We start from the raw sequence: 25665 nt of genomic DNA on the forward strand, positions 1-25665 counted from the left end.
AGCAGAACTAAAACATTATACAGAGGTAAACTACGGTGTTTAGGATGTGCCAGGCTTCAAAATATAAAGAGCCATGACCCCAAAGCCCAAAACTTAATGCGTGACTGAAGCTATACAGTTTGTATTTTTATGGAGTCACTCACCAGTCAAATATAGAATGAAACTTAATGACTACATATACATTCTTCACATCAACTCTACTAAAGCCTTCAGTAACTTAGATATTTGGATAAAGATTAAGGATACCTCTATGTTCAGACTTAGTTGTAACTAAGCAGAGCACCTTGATTTAAAATTAATCTAAAGCTTGAAAAGTATTTACCTATTTAGAATACAGAATAAGATTATTAGGCTTTAAAGCAAAAGATCTGACTTCCTGTCATGGTCCAATTCTTCTTCCTAACTTACCTTGGCAAGGGTTATGAGCAAGGAAATTAACACTGCTGAGAAGCCAAGGCACTGGGCTAGGCAATTATCTAGACAGCTCCTTCCCGGGGCTCACAGTCTGGCAGGGAAATCATTACACATGTGACTAGTGTTATGAAAGAAGTACAAGATGCTCTAAATGCACCCCCGTAATAAAAAGGAATATGACATACTCTCAGATGAGATGAGGCAGAAGAAACACTGGGAACCACTCAAACACTTACCCTCTGATTTTCTCAGTATTTTTTTCATCTTTAGATAAGGCTGATAAAACAATGACTATTTGGCAGGTAAATGAATTTACTCATATCTATCTTAAGATCTATGGATGGACCTTAGGACAGGAAGGTAAATAAGCCTTGGCACCCTTAAGGTTGTACTGATGAGGAAAGGAGGAGAGAGAATGTTTATGGACAAGCCATTGTGCACAACAAGAAGAGGTGTGCAGTGCTGTCAACAGCCTCTGCATCGCTCACAATTTAACATGTATACGCAGGTACACATGTGTATACACATGTACACACACAGGTACACAGGTCATCCAAAGACTACTCTGACACCCACATCAGCAACCTTGTCAGCCAAACTCTATACATGTCACCTGGAGTTCCCACAGCTTCCTAGAGAATGTCCCTAGAGCTTTCAGAGAAAGATGCCATGGATTAATAAGAAGTAATAGCCTGTAAAGTTGAAATAGTTCAGTCAAGATTAAATGACTTTAATTAAAAAAATTAAATCCAAAGAACATTATCTTTTTTCTACATTCTTCTGTAAGTAATTTTTGATATACATAAACTATGGTTTTTTTAAAAATCCCAACCACAGGAAAATACTTAAGGCTTTTTTTTCTTTGAGGTTTTTAAAAAAAACTTTTATTCCAATATCACCAATATTAAAAGTAATTTAATTATTATGCACTATTTATTTTATTCTTATTTTCCACATAGCTGTTACCTATTTTTTTCCCTTCTATTCACCTATAGGAGCTAGGAGTTGTACATGGGCAACTTTAAAATATTCAAAGGGTTAAATATAGAGTTAAAGCAATATATAGCACCATCTTTCTTTCTCATGTCCCTTCCCTCTTAAGTAACCTTTATAATCTTCTTCACTAGAATATGGCTAAGTGACAAAAATATGATACTTAACTTTGTTACTTATGAATAACGACAAAAATAAGCACTTAATTAAATGAGCTTTTGTAAATCATCTGTTTTCCCTTTTTATAGGTAGCATCTAAAGGATGTGTTGGAGAATAAGTATAAAGAAAGTCTATTTAAATTATGAAAAAATATCATTCAAACATTTTTAAAAGATTAATTTAACTTTATTCCTTTAAAAATACCAAACAAAACAAAATCAAGTTCTATTTGAAGACTCCCTTATAATTAGTACATAACATGTAAATAGAGTATTCATACAGTAGTCTGATTTTTTTCTATTCTGAATCTTGGACTACCAAGATAAACAGCATTGGAAAATAAAGAAGAACTTTCTTCTGTCAACTGAAGATTTATTTACTATAACTTCTAAAATATAAAATGAAATTGTTAAAAATTCTTGGTTAGTGTGCTACAAACTAGTAAGATGTTACTATACATACACCAAGCTATATAGTAGCATATATTATTAATACATTAAAATGAATAATGAACAGTAGACTTTTAGATAGCTTACATAAAATCAAGTGATTAACTAAAAGCCTTTTTAATAAAAGACAAATAAGGACTTGTTTTCAAGAGTTAAAAAATTTTTGAGAACTAAAAATCTATTAGTGTACTATTGGAAATAGTACACATTGATACTTTACTTATCTAATATTCATTTATACAACCTCTAAACACAAGTTGCTTGTGTATGTTTCAGTATTGATTTCCCTAACAACTTTATACCCCTGTAAGGGAAAGTGTCTAGTACTTTGTAATATATGTTAATTAGCATAATAAATAAATAAATAGTCTTTGGACCTTTTCTCCCAAAGTCTTATATAAAATTTTGCATAGACTTTTTTTGATTAAAATTACTTACTTTGTAATACGGTCAATGTTGGCAATTTGCTTCTGATTCCGTATAATCTCAATGGCTGCCCAAAGATGCTGGATAGCTTTTGTGTCCGCCTGCCGTCTTTTTGTTAAGCGTGCCATGACCTGTTTACTCCTTCAGCTGTAGCAATATACAAAAACATAAGGGAAAAGCACGGATTACAAAATGAATTATCATCAACATAAGTAACACTCTCAGCACCTCAATATATAGTATGGCCAACTTTTTTATTTTCTACCATCCACATCACCAATTACTCCATAAAACTTTTCAATTCATTACTTCACAAAGAATGACACTACAAGACCAACAGTAAAAAAGGTCTTCCCAAGAAGAATGAGTGGCCAACTTATACCAATTTGTCAAAGAAATATACATTTAAAATTTATTATAAAGCAAAAATGTTACTATATAAAATTTCATTTTTGATATTATATTGTGTGTAATTTGACAGATCAATGCAAAATGGAAATTAAATGTCCCAATTGTAAGTACTTTAGTTTATTATACTCATGGTTTAAATATTTTAATTCAATATAGACATATTCATAATGAAAACAACATTCCTTTTTTAAAAAAATAAAACCATAAACAGAGAATATAGAATAGTTGTTTCTGGCTGAGGTGTGAAAGGCTGGGGGTTGGTATACCAGAGGATGACATGGATGGACCCACATTATTAGAAATGTTCAGATGCTTGGATGAGGTGTTGGTCATTCATTATGTTATTAGGAAACAACATTGCTAATTTATTCAAATTTCAATATTCTGAATAGACTGAGGAAAATGGCCACCAGCTGTGTCCTGGCAAGACTGGGGGAAAAAACGGAGTTACAGCCTGAATGTCTGATGAGAGATGGTACTGTAAGAAGAGGCCACATGCCTGGACTCTCCACTGGGCACAGAGGGACCTGTTAGGCACCGAGACACCTGACCCCTAAATCATACAGGTTATGATGTTGAGGCCCTTAGGCATAGGTAAACATCAAAGTTTTGGGGATGGCTGAAATCTCCTTGACCTGACCTTTCCTATCTTTTAAGAGGAGAGAATAAGAAAGGAAAATTCATTCTTAGCACTTCATTGTATTCCATGACTGGCCAGGAGAGCCTCATGAATCTTTTTCTCCACCTCTACATTTCTTTTCACAGCTAAGTCAATTCTCCTTCTTTCTCCAAAAAACCCAAATAAAACCAGCAGTTGCCATTAAAGCTTAACTAGAGATTCTCTTCTGGTGAGTCTAGGATCAGTTAGGCTCCTGAAATAAGAAAGTGCTTTTCAGAATTACAAAATCAATTAAGAATCAAAAACAACAGCAGCATTCAAGTTTTAAAGAAAACTTAAGGAAAATCAGTTGGTTCAGTATAGACTTCAATATAAAATTAAGAGATTTTTAAAATTATAATTATTATTTATGAATGTCTCTGTTCTAGAAAGTAACCACTTTAAAATGTACAGAAACTTCTCAGTTTAAGTGCACTTGTATAGGAGTGTCAACTTTCCAAATCTGATAAGCAATATGGTATGGAATTTATTGGTAAGAATATACAATGTTAGAAAGTGACATCTAATGGTGAACTGTAAAAATACAACTTGTCAGATTATACAAATACTCAGATAAAAGAACAAAATTTCAGTCATTCTTACACACTTAAAAAAATGTTGCCTATTTTGTGTAAGGCAATAGCTGAACACAATGAAGTATTTTAAAATGTATAAACTCTAGTCCTTGACAGAAAATAACATAAAACTGGCAAAGGCAATTTGACATATACATGGAACTACTAACTGTAATGTCATATATGACATAAATGGTACAAAATATATGCTGTGAGAATTCAGACAAAACAGATACTACTTCTAGCTTAAGTAACACTACAAAATGGTAAATATGTGGGAAAATATAAAATTTCTTAATTTCTTGAAAAGATAATTGGCTGTTTAAAGCAAACAAAAATAATTGTTAGGTATCATTAGGTTTATAACATATGTAGAAGTAAAATATAGATGACAACCCAACAGCACAAAGGAGGGGAAGGGGTAGTAAGTAATTATATCATTGTAAATTCTTACGTTTTATGTGAAATGGTATTTATTATACTAATTCAAGAGGAACTATGTTAAATCGAGGATGCATATTACAATCCTTGGAACAAACACTAGAATACAAACAGGTACAGTTGACATATATATAACTCAACTTATGTTTTCAAAATACATATAAAGTTAAGAATAGTTTATTCAGAAATACAAAAGATATATAATGGCAAAGCTAACATTTACAAATACTAAAATAAATAGCAAATATAACTATTTACATAACAACCAGAAGAATATAGTAGACTAGTAGCAGAAATTCTAAAAGTGATGCCACTTAATTCCTAGAAATGATTAAACTCAAGATTAAAGAATTAAGCAATGCTACACTTCAGGAAAACAGATGTAAAGTCAAAGCCAAAGATTTTTGACATCTACCTACACCGAGTCACACAGGTAGATATGCCTGGTAATGAAGGTACACCATAAAGAACATGCTCATAGTTACAGGAACTCAAGGAGAACACTGCAAAGATGCAAACCCAAGTCAGGTGAATACAGTGAAGCTTGGAGGCATGTTATAAAAGTACCAAAAACAACCTGACTTATTAGGACAAGATCTCTTTAAAGTACAATCACTGAAATTCTCCTTTCTTATGAAATCTAAAATCATTCATTTCAGGCACGCTTGTTACATGTTAGGCATTCTTCTATGCTCTGGGAATATAATAATAAGGTAAACAAAAATCCTTCCATTAGCTAGTAAATATGATTAATAATGTGGCTAGATATAAGACAAGGATAGTAATTTAGGTGTCTGTAAATAAAAAGAAAATCTTAGAAAATTAGTTTCTTATATTCTAGGCACCTACAGCTTATCATATAAGGCCTTTAACTGATTTTGGCCAAACCAAATTTTAGTCTATTGTACCTGAATGTATATTATATTTCTACTAAACTGAACTACTCAAAATTTCTAAATGTGTCCCCAAACTTCATAACTCTATCCCTTTGTTTATGCAGTTCTCTCTGTCTAGAATGTTCTCCCTGCCCCTTTACTAATTACTAAAAATTCCCTGTTCTTTCTAGGACTTACTACGATGCAAATGTTCCTGACCAACGCTTTCACAAGAATCAAACTCAATTCTCTTGTGTATTCTAATTGTAATTTGTTTATTCATCTCTTACAAATGTATTGCCTTGTACAAATAATTTAAAATTCCTAAAAAGAATTTATTAATTCAAGTAAGGAAAAGATGTGTCTTGTTTATTTTTCATCTGTCTTCCAAGGTGCACAGCATAGTTATGAACATGATAAACTTCTGATATGGACTTATAAAATTAAACTTTCCCAGTTATATTATATAAACAATAAAGTCCCAGAGTAAGCCTTCGTTTATGTTATATCAAAGATTAAGACATCAAAAAGAAAGATCAGAAAACTTGTAGAGATATACAATATAGTCCTCAATCTTTTTTTTTTTTTTTTTAGCTCCAACACATCTGAGGAATATGACAGACTCGCAGTGATTCTCAAGACTTCTATAGTTTAAAAAACAAAAAAAACCCCAAAAACTTCCCAGTAAACTTACCAATTTCATTTATTGTGGTAAAATACACATAAAATGTACCATCTTAACCATTCTTAAGTGTACAGTTCAGTGGTATCAATACATTCACATTGCTGTGCAACCATCACCACCATCCATCCCCACAACTCATTTAATCTTGTAAACTGAAATCCTATACCCATTAAACACTAACTCCCCATTACCCACCCCAGCCCCTGGCACCCATGATTCTACTTTCTGTTTTTATGACCGTGACGACTCTAAGTACCTCAAAGAAGAAGAATCACACAGGATTTGTCCATCTGTGACTGGCTTATTTCACTGAGCATAGTGTCCGTGAGATCCACCCATACTGTAGCATACTGCAGAATTTTCTTCCTTTTTAAGGCTGAATAATATTCCATTGCATGCATATACCACATTTTCCTTATCCATTCATCTGTGGATGGACACGTTTTAGCTATTGTGAATAATGCTACTATGAACATGCATATACAAATATTTCAAGACCCTGCTTTCAATTCTCTTGGGCAAATACCCAGAAGTGGAATTGCTGCATCATATGGCAATTCTATTTTTAATTTTTTGAGGAACTACCATACTGTTTTCCATAGCAGCTGCATCATTTCATATACCCACCAACAGTGCACAAGGGTTCCAATTTCTCCACGTTCTCATCAACACTTATAATTTTGTAGTTTTTTGACACTAGTTATTCTGACGGGTGAAAGCTGGTCCAAGTAACTTTGGCAAGCCTCCAGGCAATACCGGTATTCTTTATCCCTACAAATCCAATTTAATGCAATCCCTTCCATCTATGTAAGTACCTTGTTTCCTATCATACAAATGCTACAAATGGGGGAAAAAAAGATAAAAGAGAAAGCAAATCAGGAAAAACTTATAAATAAGTAAAATTAAACAAGGAATTCTTGGTGACACATACATATATGGGGAAACTTTTTATTGCAAGGAAATGATAAACATGATAGGACAACAAGAGAATAGTTGGGGGGGGCAGGAAAAAGAGGCTGCATTGAGGAGGAACACACTGGGAGAATACACAGCATCAAATATGTTCTGATTTTTACTTCTGGTGGAGGGGCGCAAGTTTTTGTTTTATTTTTATGTCATCTAACATAAATATATAAGTATTTTAAAGTATTTACATCAAATATTGCATAAAATTTAAAAATTAATCTCACTGTATAATGTGCATTTCTTTGTGACTTAGTTCAGGTTAAAATTTTCCCAAACTCTACTAGCAATTTGAAGTTACTTTTTATTGATAGTCTATTCATGCTATTTTCCCATTTACATATTAATTTCTTTACATATTATTCACAAAATACTTTTGTCTGTCTTTTAGTAAACATTAAATGAAATTATACTGAAATCTAGCTATGTATTCCCCTTATGGTCACCTTTAATGATTAGAAGTCCTTCCACACTCAAGTCTGAAAAATATTCAATTTTATTTTCCTCTTTTATACAATTTTTTAAAATACTGACTTCTTAATCCATCTGGGAATAACTTTTTTTTTTTTATATCTTTATTGGAGTATAATTGCTTTACAATGTTCTGTTAGTTTCTGCTGTACAACAAAGTGAATCAGCTTTATGTACACATATATCCCCATATCCCCTCCCTCTTGAGCATCCCTCCCACCCTCCCTTTCTCACCCCTCTAGATGGTCACAAAGCACAGAGCTGATCTCCCTGTGCTATGCGGCTGCTTCCCACTGGCTATCTATTTTACATTTGGTAGTGTATATATGTCCATCCCACTCTCTCACTTCGTCCCAGCTTCCCCTTTCCTCCCTGTGTCCTCAAGTCCGTTCTCTACATCTGCATCTTTATTCCTGCCCTGCCACTAGGTTCATCAGTACTGTTATCTGGGAATAACTTTTTTAAGGTATTAATATTAATAAGCTTTATTTTTTTAGAGCAGTTTTAGGTTTACAGCAAAATTCAGCAGGAAATACAAAGAATCCCATGTCCCCACACTCCCACAGCCCCCCTGATTATCAACATCCCAAACCAGAGGGCACATGTCTTAAAATCAACGAACCTACAGTGACACACCATTATTACCCAAAGTCCATAGTTAACTGCTGGTGGTGTACATTCTATAGGTTTTCACATATGCATAAAGACATTAAAATGCTATACAGAATAGTTCCTCTGTCCTAAAAATTCTCTGTGCTCCACCTAGTCATCCTTCCCTCTCCCCACAATCCCTAGCAACCATTAATCTTACTTCTCCACTGTTTTACCTTTTCCAGAATGTCATATAGTTGGAATCATACAGGATATATAGCCTTTTCAAACTGGCTTCTTTAACCTAGTAAAATGGATTTAAGGTTCCTCCATGCCTTTTCATAGCTTGATAGCTCATTTCTTTTTAGTGCCGAATAATGTTCCATTGTCTAGATGCCCCTCAGTTTATTTATCCAGTCAACTTGAAGGACATCTTGGTGGCTTCTGTATTTTGACAATTATGAATAAAGCTGCTATAAACACCCTTGTGCAGGTTTCTGTGTGTAAGTAAGTTTTCAGCTCTTTTGGGTAAATACCAAGGAGTATGACTGCTGAACTGTACACTAAGAGTATATTTCGTTTTGTAAGAAACTGACAAACTGTCTTCCAAAGTGGCTGCACCATTTTACATTCCCACCAGCAATGAATAAGTGTTCCTACTGCTCCACATCCTCATCAGCGAACGGGGTTGTCAGTGTTTTGGATTTTTGCCATTTTAATAGATATATAGTGGTAAATCAATGTTGTTTTAATTTCCAATTCTCTAATGACATATGATGTTGAACATCTTTTCATGTGCTTACTTTCCATCTGTATATCATCTTGGTGAGGTATCAGTTCAATTCTTTTGCTCATTTTTTAATCAGCTTGTTCATTTTCTTAATGCTGAGTTTTAAGATTTCTTTATGTATTTCTACCAGTCTTTGGCTTGTCTTCTCATTCTCCTGACACTGTCTTTCACAGAGCAAAGGTTTTTAATTTTAATGAAGTCCACCTTATCAATTATTTCTTTCATGGGTCGTGTCTTGGTGTTATATCTAAAAAGTCATCACCATATCCAAGGTCATCTAGGTTTTCTCCTGTTATCTTCTAGGAGTTTTATAGTTTTGCATTTTACATTTAGATCTATGACCCATTTTGAGCTAATTTTGGTGAAGGACATAAGGTTTGTGTTTAGGTTCATTTTTGTATGTGTGTGGATGTCCAGTTGCTCCAGCAGCATTTGATGAAAAGACTTTGCTTTGTTGCATTGCCTTTGCTCCTTTGTCAACAATCAGCTGACTATATTAATGTAGGTCTATTTCTGGGCTCTCTATTCTGTTCCATTGATTTATTTGGCTGTTACTTCACCAATACCACACTTTTAATTACTATAGCTTTATAACAAGTCTTGAAGTTGGGTAGTATCAGGCCCTGATTTTGTTCCTCTCCTTCAATACTGAGCTGGCTATCTGGGTCTTTTGCCTCTCCATACAAACTTTAGAATCAGTTCATCAATATCCACAAAATTACTTCCTGAGATTTTGACTGGGACAGCACTGAATCTATAGATCAAGTTGGGAAGAACTGATAACTTGACAATATTAGTCTTCCTATTCATGCACAAGAGTTATCTTTCCACTTATTTAGTTCTTTGATTTTGTTCATCAGAAGCTTGTTTTCCTCAAATAAATCTTGTAATAATATTTTTGTTAGATTTATACCTAAGTATTTCATTTGGGGGATTCTAATGTAAATGGTAATGTGTTTTTAATTTCAAATTCAACTTGTTCATTGCTGGTATATAGGAAAGTGATAAGACTTTTTATATTAACTTTGTATCCTACAATCTTGCTACAATTGCTTATTATTTCCAAGAGTTTTTTTGTCAATTCTTTTGTATTTTATTCATAGACAATCATGTCATCTGCAAACAGAGACGGCTTTATTTCTTCACTCCAATCTATATACTTTTATTTCCTTGTCTTCTCTCATTGCATTAGCTAGGAATTCCGAACAATGTTAAAAATGAATGGCGACAGGGGACATTGTTCTTGATCTTAGTGGGAAACCTGTGAGTTTCTTACTGTTAAGTATGGTGTCAATGTAGGGATTTTGTAGATAGTCTTTATCAAGTTGAGGAAATTCCTCTCTATTCCTAGTTTGCTATAAGTTTTAATTATGAATGGGTGTTGAATTTTGTCAAATGCTTTTCTGTATCTATTGAAATAATCACGATTTTTCTTCTTTAGCCTGTTGATGTGATAGATTACACTGACTTTCAAATGCTGAAGCAGGCTTGCACACCTGGGATAAATCCCACTTAGTCGTGGTATATAATGCTTTTTATACAATATTGGATTCAATTTGCTAATAGTTTGCTGAAGATTTTTACATTTATGTTCATGAGAGAGATTGGCTTATGGTAGTCCTGTTGGGGTTTTTTTTCTTCTTGTACTGTCTTTGTTTGATTTGGATATTAGGGTAATGCTGTCCTCAAAGAGTGAGTTAGGAAGTATTATCTCTGCTTCTACCTTCTAGAAGAGATTGCAGAGAATAGGTATAATTTCATCCATAAATATTTGGTAGAATTAGCCAGTGAACACATATGGGCATGGTTCTTTCTGTGTTTGAAGGTTATTAATTACTGATTCAATCTCTTTAAAAGATATATGCCTACTCAGACTGTCTACTTCTTTTTGTGTGAGTTTTGGCAGATTTGGCCTTTCAAGGAATTGGTCTATTTTACCTAAGTTATCAAATTATCAAATTTGTCACCACAGTTATACATAATATCCCTTTATTATCTTTTCATGGTCCAGAAGCAGTAGTGATTGCCCCTCTTTCATTTCTGATATTAGTAATTTGTGTCTTGTCTTTTTCTTTCTTTTTTTTTTTTTTTTTTTAGTTAACCTATCTAGTAACTTCTGATTTTATTGATCTTTTCAAAAAACTAGCTTTTGATTTTTTCTATTGATTTCCTACCTAAAATTTCATTGATTTCTGTTCTAATTCTTATTTCTTTTCTTCTGCTTAGTTTGAATTAATTTCATCTTCTTTTTCTTGCTTTCCAAGGTAGAAGCTTAGATTGCGGATTTTAGATCTTTCTTCTTTTCTATTATAGACATTTCTCTCAAAGCACTATTTTCACTGCATCCCACATTGTGATAAGATGTATTTTCATTCTAATTTAGTTCAAAACTTTAAAAACTTTCTCTTGAGATGTCTTCTCTGACCTGTGTGTTGTTTAATTGCCTTGCATTGCCTTTGCTCCTTTGTCAACAATCAGCTGACTATATTAATGTAGGTCTATTTCTGGGCTCTCTATTCTGTTCCATTGATTTATTTGGCTGTTACTTCACCAATACCACACTTTTAATTACTATAGCTTTATAACAAGTCTTGAAGTTGGGTAGTATCAGGCCCTGATTTTGTTCCTCTCATTAACCCAAGTATTTTAGGGTTTTGAGCTATCTTTCTGTTTTTGATATCTGGTTTAATTCCACTGTGGGCTAACAGCAGACATTGCAATGATTTCTATTCTTTTAAATTAATTAAGATAGACCAGAATATGGTCTATCTTGGTGAATGTTCCATGTGAACTTGCAAAGAATGTGTATTCTGCTGTCATAGAATGAAACAGTTTGTAGGTATCAATTACATCCAATTCACTGATATTGTTGTGAAGAATTCAACTATGTCCTTACTGATCTTCTGCCTGCTGGATTTGTCCATTTCTGACAGGGGGGTGAAAAGTCTCCAACTATAATAGTGCATTCATCTATTTCTCCCCACAGTTCTATCAGTTTTTCCTCACATATCTTGACACTCTGTTGTTAGGCACAGAGACATTAAGGATTGTTATATCTTAAGAGTATTGACCCCTTTATTATCATGTAACAGCCCTTTTTATACCTGATGTCATTCCTTGCTTTGAAGTCTGCTCTGTCTGAAATTAGTACAGCTACTCCTACTTTCGTTTGGTTAGTGTTAGTATGGTGTATCTTTCTGTATACCATTTCTTTTAATCTATGTGTGTCTTCATATTTAAAATGGGTTTCCTGTAGACAACATAGAGTTGGGTCTTGTTTTTTAATCCACTCTGACAATCTCATCTTTTTATTGGTATAGACTACTGACATTTAAGGTAATTGATATAGATGGATTAGTAGTACCTCTCAGATTTGTTACTGTTTTCTATTTGTTACCTTTGTTCATCGTGCCTATTTGTCTTCCACACATTCTGTCTTTTGTCTTTTTAACTGAGAACTTTATATGTAACAATTCCCTCTTTCTTAGCATATTGCACTTTTTTTTTTACTTTTTTTTCAGTGGTTGCAATATACATTTACAACTAACCCAATGTTTATTTTTCTGATTCACACGTAGTACAAATACCTCATAATATAAAATATTCCTAATCTCTCTCTTCCAAACCTGATATTGTTCCTGTCATTCCTTTCACTTATGCATAAACATACAAAAGCATGTACAGTTGACCCTTGAACAACATGGGTTTGAACTGTGCAGGTCCACTTACACGTGGATTTTTTTTCCCCCAATAAATACTACTGCAGTACTACATGATCTGCAGTTGGTTGAATCCACAGGTGTGGAAACGCAGATGTGGAGGACCAAATGTAAAGTTATATGCAGATCTTCCACTGTGTTGGGGGGCTGGTGACCCTAACTCCCACATTGTTCAAGAATCACTGTACGTGCACATAAGCACACATAATCAAAAACACTGTTGCTATTATTTTGAACAGATCTTTTAGATCAATTAAGGATCAGAAAAATAAGTTTATTTTACCCTCATTTACTCATTCCTCAATACTCTTCTTTACGTAGACCTGAGTTTCAGACCTGTATCGTTTTCCTTTAACATTTGTTGTAAGGCGGTTGCAAAACTTTAACATTTGTTCTGGCAAAAAAACTCCATCAATGTTTGTCTAAGAAAGTATTTCCCCTTTACTATTGAAGGATAATTTCACTGAGTACACAAAATTCTAGGCTGGTGGGGTTTTTCCCTCAACAATTTAAATATTTCATTCCACTCTTTTTGCTTGCATGGTTTCTAAGAAGTCAGATGTAATTATTGCATTTGCTTCTCTATAGGTAAAAGGGTTCTCCTCTGCTGGCTTCTTCAGGATTGCTTCTTTATCTGTAATTTTCTTAAGTTTGAAAATGATATACCTAGGTGTAGTTTGGAGGGCATCTATCCTGCCTTTGGAGGGCATCTATCCTGCCTTTGGAGGGCATCTATCCTGCCTGGTATTCTCTTTTTTTTTTTTTTTTTAACATCTTTATTGGAGTATAATTGCTTTACAATGTTGTGTTAGCTTGTGCTATATAACAAAGTGAATCAGCTATATGTATACATTCTCTCTCTTGAATGTGGTTTGGTGCCTGACATTCATTTGGGGAAATTCATAGTCATTACTGTTTCAAATATTGTTTCTGTTCCTTTCTTTCTTTTCCTTCTGGCATTCCTATTATGCATATGATACCATTTTGTAGTTGTCCCACTGTCCTTCATGTTCTGTTTTATTTTTTTCAGTCTTTTTCCTTTTTACTTTTTCAGTTTTGGAAGTTCCTATTGTCATATCTTCAAGCTCAGATGTTCTTTCCTAAGCTGTGTCCAATCTACTAATGATCCCACCAAAGGCATTCTCTATTTCTGCTATGGTGTGTTTGCACTCTAGCATTTCTTTCTGATCTTTCTTGGAATTTCCATCTCTTTCAGTATACATGTAATCTTAAATATTGTCCACTTTTTCCATTAAAGCTCTCAGCATATTAATCAACTTTTTAAAAAATTCTCGTTCTGATAATTCCAACATCCCTGCCATATTAACCCACATTCCAATGCTTGTTCAGTCTCTTCAAACTGTTTTCTGCCTTCGAGTATGCCTGGTATTTTTCTGAAAGGCAGACATAATGTACTGGGTAGAAGGAACTTCAGTTAAAGGCCTTTAGTAATGGGAGGGAGTTGAGTATTTCACTTTCCCAGGTCAGTTAGGCTCTAACCAAACACCAGATGGTTAGGCTCTGGTAAAATAGTTTCTCATGAGGGCACACCTTGTTAAGAAGAACAGAATGCTCTGGCATATTTAAAGCTGGTTCCTTGTCCCTACCCCCGATGGAATCATGAGAGGACTGCTCTCCAACAGCCTCTGTGAGAGTCTGGTAGAACTCCTAGAGAAAAACCCCACAGAAGGGTGAGGAGCCCCTAAGACTGGGTCCCACTGGGTTTTTCACTCAGACTTGTCTGCCCTGAGCCTCCAGCAATTTGTCAGTTACATCCAGGTTTCCTTACCCCAGCACTGGTTCCTGCAGAGGTTTCTGTTGGTGGGTTTTTGTAAGTTGTGATTCTATCTGCCTTTCTGTCTCTCCAACTTTTGTGGCAGCAATTTGTCCTGTGGCCTAACTTTTCTCATGGATCTCAGTAGATTTGTTGATTTTACAGTTCTTCAGTTCGTTACTTGCTATTAAGATAGAGTGACAACTTCTAATCATCTTACATGCCCAACCAGAAACTGTGGAATTACTTTTTGAATATGACTTAAGATGAAGGTATAGGTTTTCACAGAGGTCATCAATTGTAGTAGCACAATTTACTGAAAGATTTCTTCCTTCTCTAATGGAATGTGATACATTCCTAAATTATATACTAAATTCTTATCTATACTAGCATTAGTTTCTTTGATGTGTTTGGTCTTTTGTTAGTATCCCATAATTTTATTTAACGTGTTTTATTATTAATTATTATTAAGTTAAAGTTATAATTATCAAGTTGTATTCAGTTATTATTTATTATAGCTTATTTATTATAAGTTACATATATAAAAGTTATAATTTTAATCAATTCCATGTTGTCTTTCATTGCTACATAATTATTTCATATGTGAGTATTATCTGCCCAACATTATCAGTTTTTTGAAAGAAGGCCATATTTTAAAACCTCCTTATGTCCCTAACAAATTCTACCACAAACTGTACACTAAAACACTTACTCATTGAATACATTCCCCAATAAGTCTTGAGGGAAAATAATAATAATAATACAGGGAAGAGGAATAAAGCTAGCCTTTAATAATGATAAATGGTTGACTACAAGGTCTTAAGTAGACTCAAGAACCTCCAAAACAATCAGCTGCTGCCCAAATTCCATACGTGACAAACAGAGAAACAAACTTACAGGAGGAGTTCTAGATGATGCAGTTATTAAACACAGACTTTAAAATAATTTTATGCTTGATATGTTCAAGAAATTAAAAGATAATTCCAGCAGAGAATAAGAAGCAATAACAAGAAACTAAACAGAAAGGACAGAACTGAAGAACTACAATACCTAAATCACTAAACTGATGGGTTTCGCATCAGATTAGATACAGATGAACAGAAAATTGGTGAACCTAAGAACTATTTCAAAAGAAAATATCCAGAAGAAAGCATAGAGAAAACAAGAGCATAAGAGACATATGAATATGACAATAAGGCCTAACTTATATTTCATTGCAATCCCAAGAACAGAGAAAAGAACTGAGCAAAATTAACTTTCAGAGAGACTGTGGCTGATAATTTTCCATTACTGACAAAAGATGTCAAGCAACAGATTCAAGAGTCACTACCAGAAAGCAAAACCAGATTAATGCAAAGACAACTACACCTTGGCACATCATAGTAAAACTGCTGAAAACAAATAGACAAAAAGAAAAAATACTTTAAGCAACCAGAGGAAAAGTCATAATGCCTTCAAAGGAGCAATAATACAACTGCAAGTTGACTTCTCAACCAAAACAACAAAAGTCAGAAGATAATGAAATAATACCGTCAAAGTGCTCAAAGGCTGTAACTGCCAACCAAAAACTCTATGCCTGCAAAAAAGAAAGGTAAATAAGATATAGTTTATATAAACCAATACTTCATCACCAGCAGTCCAACAATACAGAAACTAAAGATGTTCCTCACGCAGAAGGAAAAGAATCCCACATAAAAAGTCAAACTGCAAAAACGAACAGAAGACCTTTACACACTGAGGACACAGTTACTACCTCTAGAGTAATCAATAAAAGGACAGTAAAATAATGAAGACCTACCAAGCTTTTGATAGGGAAAAAAATAATACAAAATGCTTCATCAACACCCCTGCCAATAAAGAAGAAAGAAAAAGGAGGAAGATATATAAAAGCCATATACTATGATGATAGATTTAAACTCAAATATATCAGTTTCAGATTTCAGATTTCAGATTTAATTACATTAAATCTAAACAGAGCAGCTTCAATAAAAGATAGCAATTTTGAGCCTGAATTAAAAACAATGATAAAACAGAAAGCTAGCTACATGCTGCTTGCAAAAGATACATCTTAAATACAAGGACATAAAAAGTTTGTAAAGAAAAGGGTAAAAAAAAAAGGATCATGCAAAAATATTATCAAAAAGAAAGTTGGCAAGAGTGCAATAATGTAAAGTATTGTTAAGAAAAAAGAGGGTCACTTCATAATAATAAAAAGATCCAGCTTATTAGGAAATGTTCTAAATTTTATGTATTTAACATAATCTTATAACACATAAAGCAAAAACTGACAAAACTGAAAGAAAAAAATAGGCAAATCCACAATCATAGCAGGAGATTTTTACATACCTCTCACAACCACTCATAAAACAAAGAAGAAATTACTAGGCATATAAAAGATTTACAAAAACATTTAACAAATTTGACCTGATATATATAAACCTCTGCAGCCAATACCTGCAGAATGCACATTCTTTTCAAATGCACACGGAATTTTTACAAAATTGATCATGTGTTGGGTATAGCAAGTCTCAATAAATTTCAAAGGATTGAAATTATACAGTCTGCTCTCTGTCCACAAGAGAACTGGAAAAGTCAGTAACAAAAGATAGCCAAAAAAAAAAAAAAATTCCTATGTTTCTGAAAGCCAAAAAAATATGTCTAAATAGTTAACTTTAAAAATTCACAATAAAAATCAGGAAATATAATGAAAGGAACAAAAATGTAAATACTAATTGTCAAAAGTTCTGAGACGTACTTAAGTTTATTGCCTTAAATGTGTTAAGAAAAGGAGGGGCTAAAAGCATCTACCTCAAGAAATTACAAAATAAAAACTCAAACCAAAAGTGTAGAAAGAAATTAAACACACACACACACACACACACACATATATAATAAAGAGAAATCAATGAACTAGAAAACAACCATACAAGACTTCCCTTGTGGTCCAGTGGCTAAGACTCCATGCTCCTAATGCAGGGGGCCCAGGTTCGATCCCTGGTCAGGGAACTAGATCCCACATGCCGCAACTAAAAGTTCGCATGCCACAACGAAGATCCCGCCAAATAAATAAATAAATACTTTTTTAAAAAAGAAAACAAATATACAAAAGAGAGATTCAATAAATGGAAAAGTTGATTCTTCAAAAGGGCAAAATTGACAAACTCCTGGTGAAACCACTAAACAACTACCAAAAGAGTTGTTTTTATTTTCATAACTATAGGAGGTGGATCCAAAAAGATCTTGATGCAATTTATGTCAAAGAGTGTTTTGCCTATGTTTTCCTCTAAGAGTTTTACAGTATCTGGTCTTACATTTAGGTCTTTAATCCATTTTGAGTTTATTTTTGTGTATGGTGTTAGAGAATGTTCTAATTTCATTCTTTTATATGTAGCTGTCCAGTTTTCCAAGCACCACTTATTGAAGAGACTGTCTTTTCTACCTGTATATTCTTGCCTTTGTCATAGATTAATTGACCATAAGAAACAGAAAATCTGAAAAAGCCTACATAACTATTAAAGAGGTTGAATAATAATTTAAACTACCCCCCTGCAAAAAAAAAAAAACCAAAAACCACTCCAGAACCAGATTGCTTCACCTTAGACTCTACCAAACATTTCAAAAAGAAAAAAACACCAATCTTACAGAAACTCTTTCTGAGGAAAGAAACATGTACAAATTTGTGATATGAGATCAATGTAACCTTGATATCAAAACATGACAAAGGACATTAGGACAAAGTAAACTTAGAGATCTATCTCATTCATGAACATGAATGCAAAAATCCTAAATGAAGTACTAGCAAATCAAGTTCAGCAATACACAAAGAACAATACAGTGTGACCGTGTTTGTTACAGTCATAGCAATTCATGCATTAATAGACTTAAGGAAAATAACCATATAATCAGCTCAATAAATGCAGGAAAAAACTGAATAAAACTCTTCATTCATAACCAAAACTAAAAGCAAAACAGGAATAGAGGGGAAATGCCTTAATCTGAAAAAGGGTACCCATATAAAACCAACAGCAGAAAAATCATACTCAATGAAATGTTGAAAGTTTTCTCTCTGCAAATGGGAATGTGTGACGATATCATACTCACCACTTCTATTCAACATTATACTGGGCTCTTTCCTTAATTTCTCTCTCTGCTCTTTCATTGTTAGTGTACAGAAATGCAAAAGATTTCTATGTATTAATTTTGTATCCTGTAACTTTACCAAATTCATTGATGAACTCTAGTAGTTTTCTGGTAGCATCTTTAGGATTTTCTATGTATAGTATCATATCATCTGCAAACAGTTTTACTACTTTTTTTCCAATTTGGATTCCTTTTATTTCCTTTTCTGCTCTGATTGCCATGGCTTGGACTTCCAAAACTATGTTGAATAAAAGTGGCGAGAGTGGACATACTTGTCCTGTTCCTGATCTTACAGGAAATATTTTCTGCTTTTCACCGTTTAGTATGATATTAGCTATGGATTTTTCATATACGGCCTTCATAATGTTGAGGTATGTTCCCTCTATGCCCACTTTCTAGAGAGTTTTTAATCATAAATGGGTGTTGAATTTCCAGAAAGAGAAACTAAAACAACAACCCCATTTACCATCGCACCAAAAAGAATAAAATACCTAGGAATCAACCTACCTAAGGAGTCAAAAGCCCTGTACTCCAAAGACTGTAGGACACTGATGAAAGAAATCAAAGATGACACAAACAGATAGAAAGATATACCACGTTCTTGGACTGGAAGAATCAATATTGTCAAAACGACTATACTACCCAAGGCAATCTACAGATTCAATGCCATCCCTCTCAAACTACCAATGGCATTTTTCACAGAACTAGGACAAAAAATTTTTAAATTTGTATGGAAACTCAAAAGATCCCGAATAGCCAAAGCAATCTTGAGGAAGAAAAATGGAGCTGGAGGAATAAGGCTCCCTGATTTCAGACTATACTACAAAGCTACAGTAATCAAAACAGTATGGTTCTGGCATAAAAACAGAAATAGAGATGACTGGAACAGGATAGAAAGCCCCAAAATAAAACCAATGCACCTATGGTCAATTAATCTACAACAAAGGAAGCAAGAATATGGAGGAAAGACAGTCTCTTCAATAACTGGGGCTTGGAAAACTGGACAGCTTCATGTAAAAGAATAAAATTAGAACATTCTCTAACACCATACACAAAAATAAACTCAAAACGGATTAAAGAGCTAAATGTAAGACCAGATACTATAAAACTCTTAGAGGAAAACATAGACAAAACACTGACATAAATTGTATCAAGATCTTTTTGGATCCACCTCCTAGAGTAATAAAAATAAAAACAAAAATAAACAAATGGGACCTAATTAAACTTAAAAAGCTTTTGCACAGCAAAGGAAACCATAAACAAACAAAAAAAAAACCCCACAGAATGGGAGAAAATATTCACAAACAATGCAACAGACAAGGAATTAATCTCCAAAATACACAAGCAGCTCATGCAGCTCAATATTAAAAAAAAACACAATCAAAAAATGGGCAGAAGACCTAAACAGACATTTCTCCAATGAAGACATACAGATGGCCAATAAGCACATGAAAAGATGCTCAACGTAGCTAAATATTAGAGAAATGCAAATCAAACTACAATGTATCACCTCACACCAGTCAGAACGACCATCATCAAAGAGTCTACAAACAACAAATGCTGGAGAAGGTGTGGAGAAAAGGGAACCCTCCTACACTGTTGGTGGGAATGTAAATTGGTGCAGCCACTATGGAGAACAGTATGGAGGTTCCTCAAAAAACTAAAAACAGAGCTACCACACGATCCAGCAACTGCACTCCTAGACATATATCTGGAGAAAATTCTAATTCAAAAATATACATGCACCCCAATGTTCATTGCAGCACTTGCTTACAATAACCAAAACATGGAAGCAACCAAAATGTATATCGACAGATGAATGGATAAAGATGTGGTACATATATATAATGGAATATTACCCAGCCATAAAAAAAGAATGAAATAATGCCATTTGCAGCAACATGGATGGACCTACAGATTATCATACTACGTGAAGTAAGTCAGATAAAGACAAGTATCATATGATATCACTTATACGTAGAATCTTAAAAAAAATGATACAAATGAACTTATTTACAAAACAGAAACAGACTCACAGACTTAGAAAATAAGCTTATGGCTACCAAAGGGGAAGTTGGGGGAGGGATAAATTAGTAGGAGTTTGGGATTAACATATACACACTACTATTAAAAAGATAATCAACAAGGACCTACTGTATAGCACAGGGAATTCTACTTAATATTCTGTAATAATCTATGTGGGAAAAGAATAGATAAATGTACATGTATAACTGAATCACTATGCTGTACATCTGAAACTAACAAAACTATGTAAATCAACTATACTCCAATATAAAGTAAAAAATATTTTTTTTAATTGTACTGGAAGGACTTCTCTGGTGGCGCAGTGGTTAAGAATCCACCTGCCAATGCAGGGGACACGGGTTCCAGCCATGGTCCGGGAAGATCCCACATGCCGTGGAGCAACTAAGCCTGTGCGCCACAACTACTGAGCCTGCGCTCTAGAGCCCACCTGCTGCAAACTACAGAGCCCACACACCTACAGCCCTGTGCTCTGCAACGAGAGAAGCCACTGCAATGAGAAGCCTATGCACCGCAACAAAGAGCAGCCCCTGCTCAACGCAACTAGAGAAAGCCCACGCAGCAACGAAGACCTAATGCAGCCAAAATATAAATAAATTAATTAAAATTGTACTGGAGGACCTAGTCAGTGCAATAAGACAAGAAAAAGAAATGATACATATGGACTGGAAAAGCAGAATTAAAACTACCATAATTCAGAGATGACATATTTCTATCTATAGAAAAATCCCCCAAAAATCTACAGATGAATTATTAAAATAAGTGACTTCAATAATATAAGTGGATATAAGGTATATACAAAGAATTATTTGTTTCTGTATACTAGTAATGAACAATGAGTAAATGAAAAAAATTAAAATTTTATTTACAATGTTACCTAAGGAAGTCGGATCTAGTAGTAAATCTAAACAAAAGATATGCAAGATCTCTATTCAGAAAGCCTTAAAACATTATTGAGAAAAAGTAAAAATAACCTAAATAATAGAAAAATACAACATATTCATAGATTAGAAAACTAATACGGTAAAAAATGTTAATTCTTCCCCAAACTAATTCACAAATTCAGTTCAATTCCAATCAATAGGCTAGTGGAATTTTTGCTGTGTAAATTAACAAACTGATTCAGAAGTTGATACGGAAATGTAAACAGCCAAGAACAACCAGGAACAAAGAAAGATATGAATAACAAATAAGATATAATTGGAAGATCTGATATCACATTATCAAGATTTATTGTAAAGCTACAGTAATTAATAAGACAGTGTCCAATAGGAATAAGAACACTCATATAAATTCATGGGAAGGAACAGAGAATCTGAAAATAGACTCATGTATATATGGACACCTGATTTATGTGACAAAGATGGCAGAGCAGAGCAACAGATTTAAGACAACTCTTTCCATAAACAATGCTGGGTCAATGAGATTATCACTATGGTGGGAAAAAATCAATCAAACCTTACCACAACAGATCAGAGGGCAATTATGGAATGGTGAAGAAAATCAATGTGTTTGTCCTCCACCTATCTGTGTATTTTTTACTCCTTCAACTAGAATGCAGACTCTATTTTCAAGAAATTTCCAAATTAACATAATAGTACATCTATTCTTTAAGTGATGCTTCCCTTCCTCTACTCACTAAAACTGAAATGCACCACAAAGAAAGGAGATGTGGGCTCAAAACATGGTGGGAAGTGAGGATGTCAGGAGCCTCCAGAAACTATGATCTGCCCACCAAACAGCTCTTACTTGGAAAACCTCAAACTAAGGTGCTTTGGGTTCATTTAACCGTTTGGCCTTATGTTCTAAGACCTGATATTCCATGCCTAAATGGAAAAATGAAGCCTCTGAAATGTATACTTTGTACTTAATCCCTGGCATTTGTTAGATCTGTAAATGGATCAGATAATTTAAAAGACTCTCACTTTAAAAATGTAATGGATTTATTAGAATAATCAAAACTACAACGAGATACCACCTCACACCCATTAGGATGGTTACTATCAAAAAAACAGAAAACAACAAGAACTGGCAAGGATGTGAAGAAACTGCAACCCTTGTACAGTTGGTGGGAATGTAAAATGGTGCAGCCACTGTAGAAACAGTATGATGATTTCTCAAAAATTTTTAAATAGAATTATCATAGGATCCAGCAATTCCACTTCTGGGTATATACCCAAAAGGACTGAAAGCAGGTTCTCAAAGAGATATTTGTACACCCATGTTTATAGCAGCACTATTCGTAACAGCTAAAACATGGAAGCAACCCAAGTGTCCAACAATGGATGCACAGATAACAAAATGTGGTCTACACACACAACAGAATATTACTAATCCTTAAAAATGAAAGAAACTCTGCAATATGCTACATGTATGAACCTTGAGGACATTATACTCAGTGAAACAAGCCAGTCGAAAGAAGACAAATACTGTATGATCCACTTACATAAGGTATTTACAGTAAAAATCATAGAAACAGAAAAGTTTAATCGTAGTTGTCAGGGGTTGGGGAGAGAGTGGAGAGTTATTATTTAATAGGTATAGGATTTCAGTTTTACAAGTTTAAATGAGTTATAGGGATGGATGGCTGCACAACAATGTGAATGTGAAATATACATTTTTAAATGGTTAAGATGGTAAATTTTACATTACCTGTAGTTTACAAGAAAAAAGATTTTTAATGTAACAAACTGTATGCCTCTGTGTTTACTCTTGGTTTTTCATGAAATCAATGGCCACGTTCAGAACAAAACCTGAAAACAGTCCTCTCGTTCCTATCTCTCTATCACAAATCCTCACCCCCACCATTTTCATAGAAAATCTTCCCCAGTTGCTATTACCCAGGAAAGGAAATAAAATATTCCATTTGTGAATTTGAGCTATGGCCATCTACAACCCGGAAGAGCAAATCTGACTTCACAAAAGGTTAAAAAGGAAGAAGGAATCTGGTTCATTCACAGATCTAACAATCAAATGCCAGGGATTAAGTGCAAAGTATACATTTCAAAGTGGAGGGGAAGGTAGGGGAAGGAAAGAGGGAAGGGGAAGGATGGAGGGAGAGGAAGCGGGGGAAGGGAAGAAAATTGATAAAAAGAAGCAAAAGAAAAGGAAGACCAACAGGAGCTGTGGAAAATAATAGGTTTTTTTAAGTTGCCCTGGTTACAGTGTGCAGAATGTATAAGAGAGGAGAAAAGATCACCAGCACTTAATTTCGGACTAGGAATGAGGGAGAGGTAAGTGTCAAGGTTTCTGGCTTACATGGCATGTTGTATTGGGGTGTTTTCAATTGAGATAAGGAATTTAGGATGAAGATCAAGTTTGCATAAGGTAGTGGTGTGTGCATTGGTTTGGGGGCCTACAAAGTTCTGGTTATCTTTTAGACATACCAGGGGAGATATCAGATAGGCATATGGAGAGAGGGCACTGAGAAGTTGAGAACATGTGTTGAAGATACAACTGTGTGAGTTACCTACATAAGTGCACTAACTGAAACCATCACTGTAGATTAGACTACCCAAGAGAACTTGGTAGAGAGAGAACATGGATCAAGTCTTGAGGAACCCAACATCTAAAGATTAGATAAAGGACATTTAACTTGGGGAGAGGATGCATGACCAAACAAGTAGGAGCAAATCTAGGGGAGCCCTCTTAAATCAGTGAAGACAGAATTTCAAGAAGTGCAGACTGCTGCTGCTAAGTCAAAAAGCAAAAAGAATTTAAAATGTCCACTAGATTTAGCAAAATGTTGGTCACTGGTGACTATAACAAGAGCTGTTCTGGTGAAGTAATAGAGCCCCAATCCAGACTGGAGAGGGTTAAGGAATAAGTAGGAGGTAGAGAAATAGAGAACAGAACTCTCTCCAGAAGACTGACCAAAAAAAAAGGGAAGGAGGCAGATGGAGAAGTAGCTGGAAAGAGATGAGAGGTCACCTGAAGGTCTGTGGTTTATTCAAATTTTATTCTCATTTAAACTAAAATAATACACGTACACGATTCTTTTTTTAAATTAAATAGTCCCACCCCTTGCTACCCCAACTCTGCTACCCTGATGCAATCACTTTTAGTTCTGTTTTTGGTACTTACCTCAGTATTTACAAATAACACAATTATCCTACCCTTATTTATTGATTTCCTGCTCTATGTCATTTAATCTCTTTCACATACACACCTCCCCCCAACACACACACCCTTCCTTTTAACTTTTCAAGAAAGTTAGACCCCTACCTCTGATTAAATCAGTATCAATGATTAAACTATTAGGAGAACCCAAACATGCCCACAGCTAAGACGAGCAGTTTCCTCCTCTCTATGCACTGACCAACACATTCAACTGCCCCAAACCTCAACCTGCCTCCCCAGCTCCCAGAAACCCCAGCCTCTGCTTGGCTCCATCAGGACAGTTTTCACAAAGAGCAGGGTGATTGTGGAATTCACCTCCTAAGCTTCTTCACCTCAGGGATCACAGTCTTACATTGCCTACTATCCAGTGCCTAGGAGCTCATATATCTCATATATCTCATCCAGCTTCACAACTGTTTATGATGGGAATGCAAGGCTGGTACCAGTTCCTCCATCATGGCCGGAAGTGGAAGTCTAAGCTTCCTCCTAATACCCCTGTTTTTAATGGGTAGCACCCATTTTCAGGTGGGACTACTTCACAATTGCTCTGGGTGCCCTTTACGGAAAATACACTTCAAGACTTCTCAGTAGAGGACAGGGTAGTGACGTGGATGAAGGTGCTGGAGGAGGGAGCTGGGCATAGAACTGTACACACTAGGATGAATCACCCTACTCTTACCGCCCCACCACACACACCACTTTCCCTGCCACCAAAGGGACAAAGTACTTCTAATTCTTGAGATTTCCAGGATTTTGAGACTCAAATTGGCATGTTTTTTGGTCCTTCCCTCTGCAGGCACTTAGCTATCCAGACTGCTAAATCAAAAACACTTCATCCACCTTCTTTCCAGTTTCTAAAATGTTGATGACACCTCTTCTGTGCTCTAGTCTATCTCTTTCTTTTTGTCCTTATAGGATTAGGTATTTTTACTCATTTCAATAGGGTTTCAGGTAAGAATACATGTTCA

The 25665-nt window shown here is 34.6% G+C and overlaps 1 protein-coding gene across 20 annotated transcripts in view; it reads right to left on the reverse strand.

Annotated features, from left to right (window-relative positions):
- The window catches only part of ZMYND11 (zinc finger MYND-type containing 11), a 130270-nt gene that overhangs the window by 72543 nt on the left and 32062 nt on the right, over nucleotides 1-25665 (reverse strand). For 17 of the 20 annotated variants that reach the window (XM_036841567.1, XM_036841558.1, XM_036841550.1 and 14 more), the window contains exon 2: nucleotides 2455-2589. In XM_036841567.1, the coding sequence (XP_036697462.1) occupies nucleotides 2455-2570 (116 nt within the window). In that variant the 5' untranslated portion in view covers nucleotides 2571-2589. Of the gene's footprint in view, nucleotides 1-2454; nucleotides 2590-6343; nucleotides 6476-25665 lie in introns of those variants that run through there. The other 3 variants (XM_036841563.1, XM_036841562.1, XM_036841552.1) reach the window with 2 other exon arrangements.

This window comes from Balaenoptera musculus, chromosome 2, assembly GCF_009873245.2.
Source record: "Balaenoptera musculus isolate JJ_BM4_2016_0621 chromosome 2, mBalMus1.pri.v3, whole genome shotgun sequence".
Taxonomy (NCBI): Eukaryota; Metazoa; Chordata; class Mammalia; order Artiodactyla; family Balaenopteridae; genus Balaenoptera; species Balaenoptera musculus.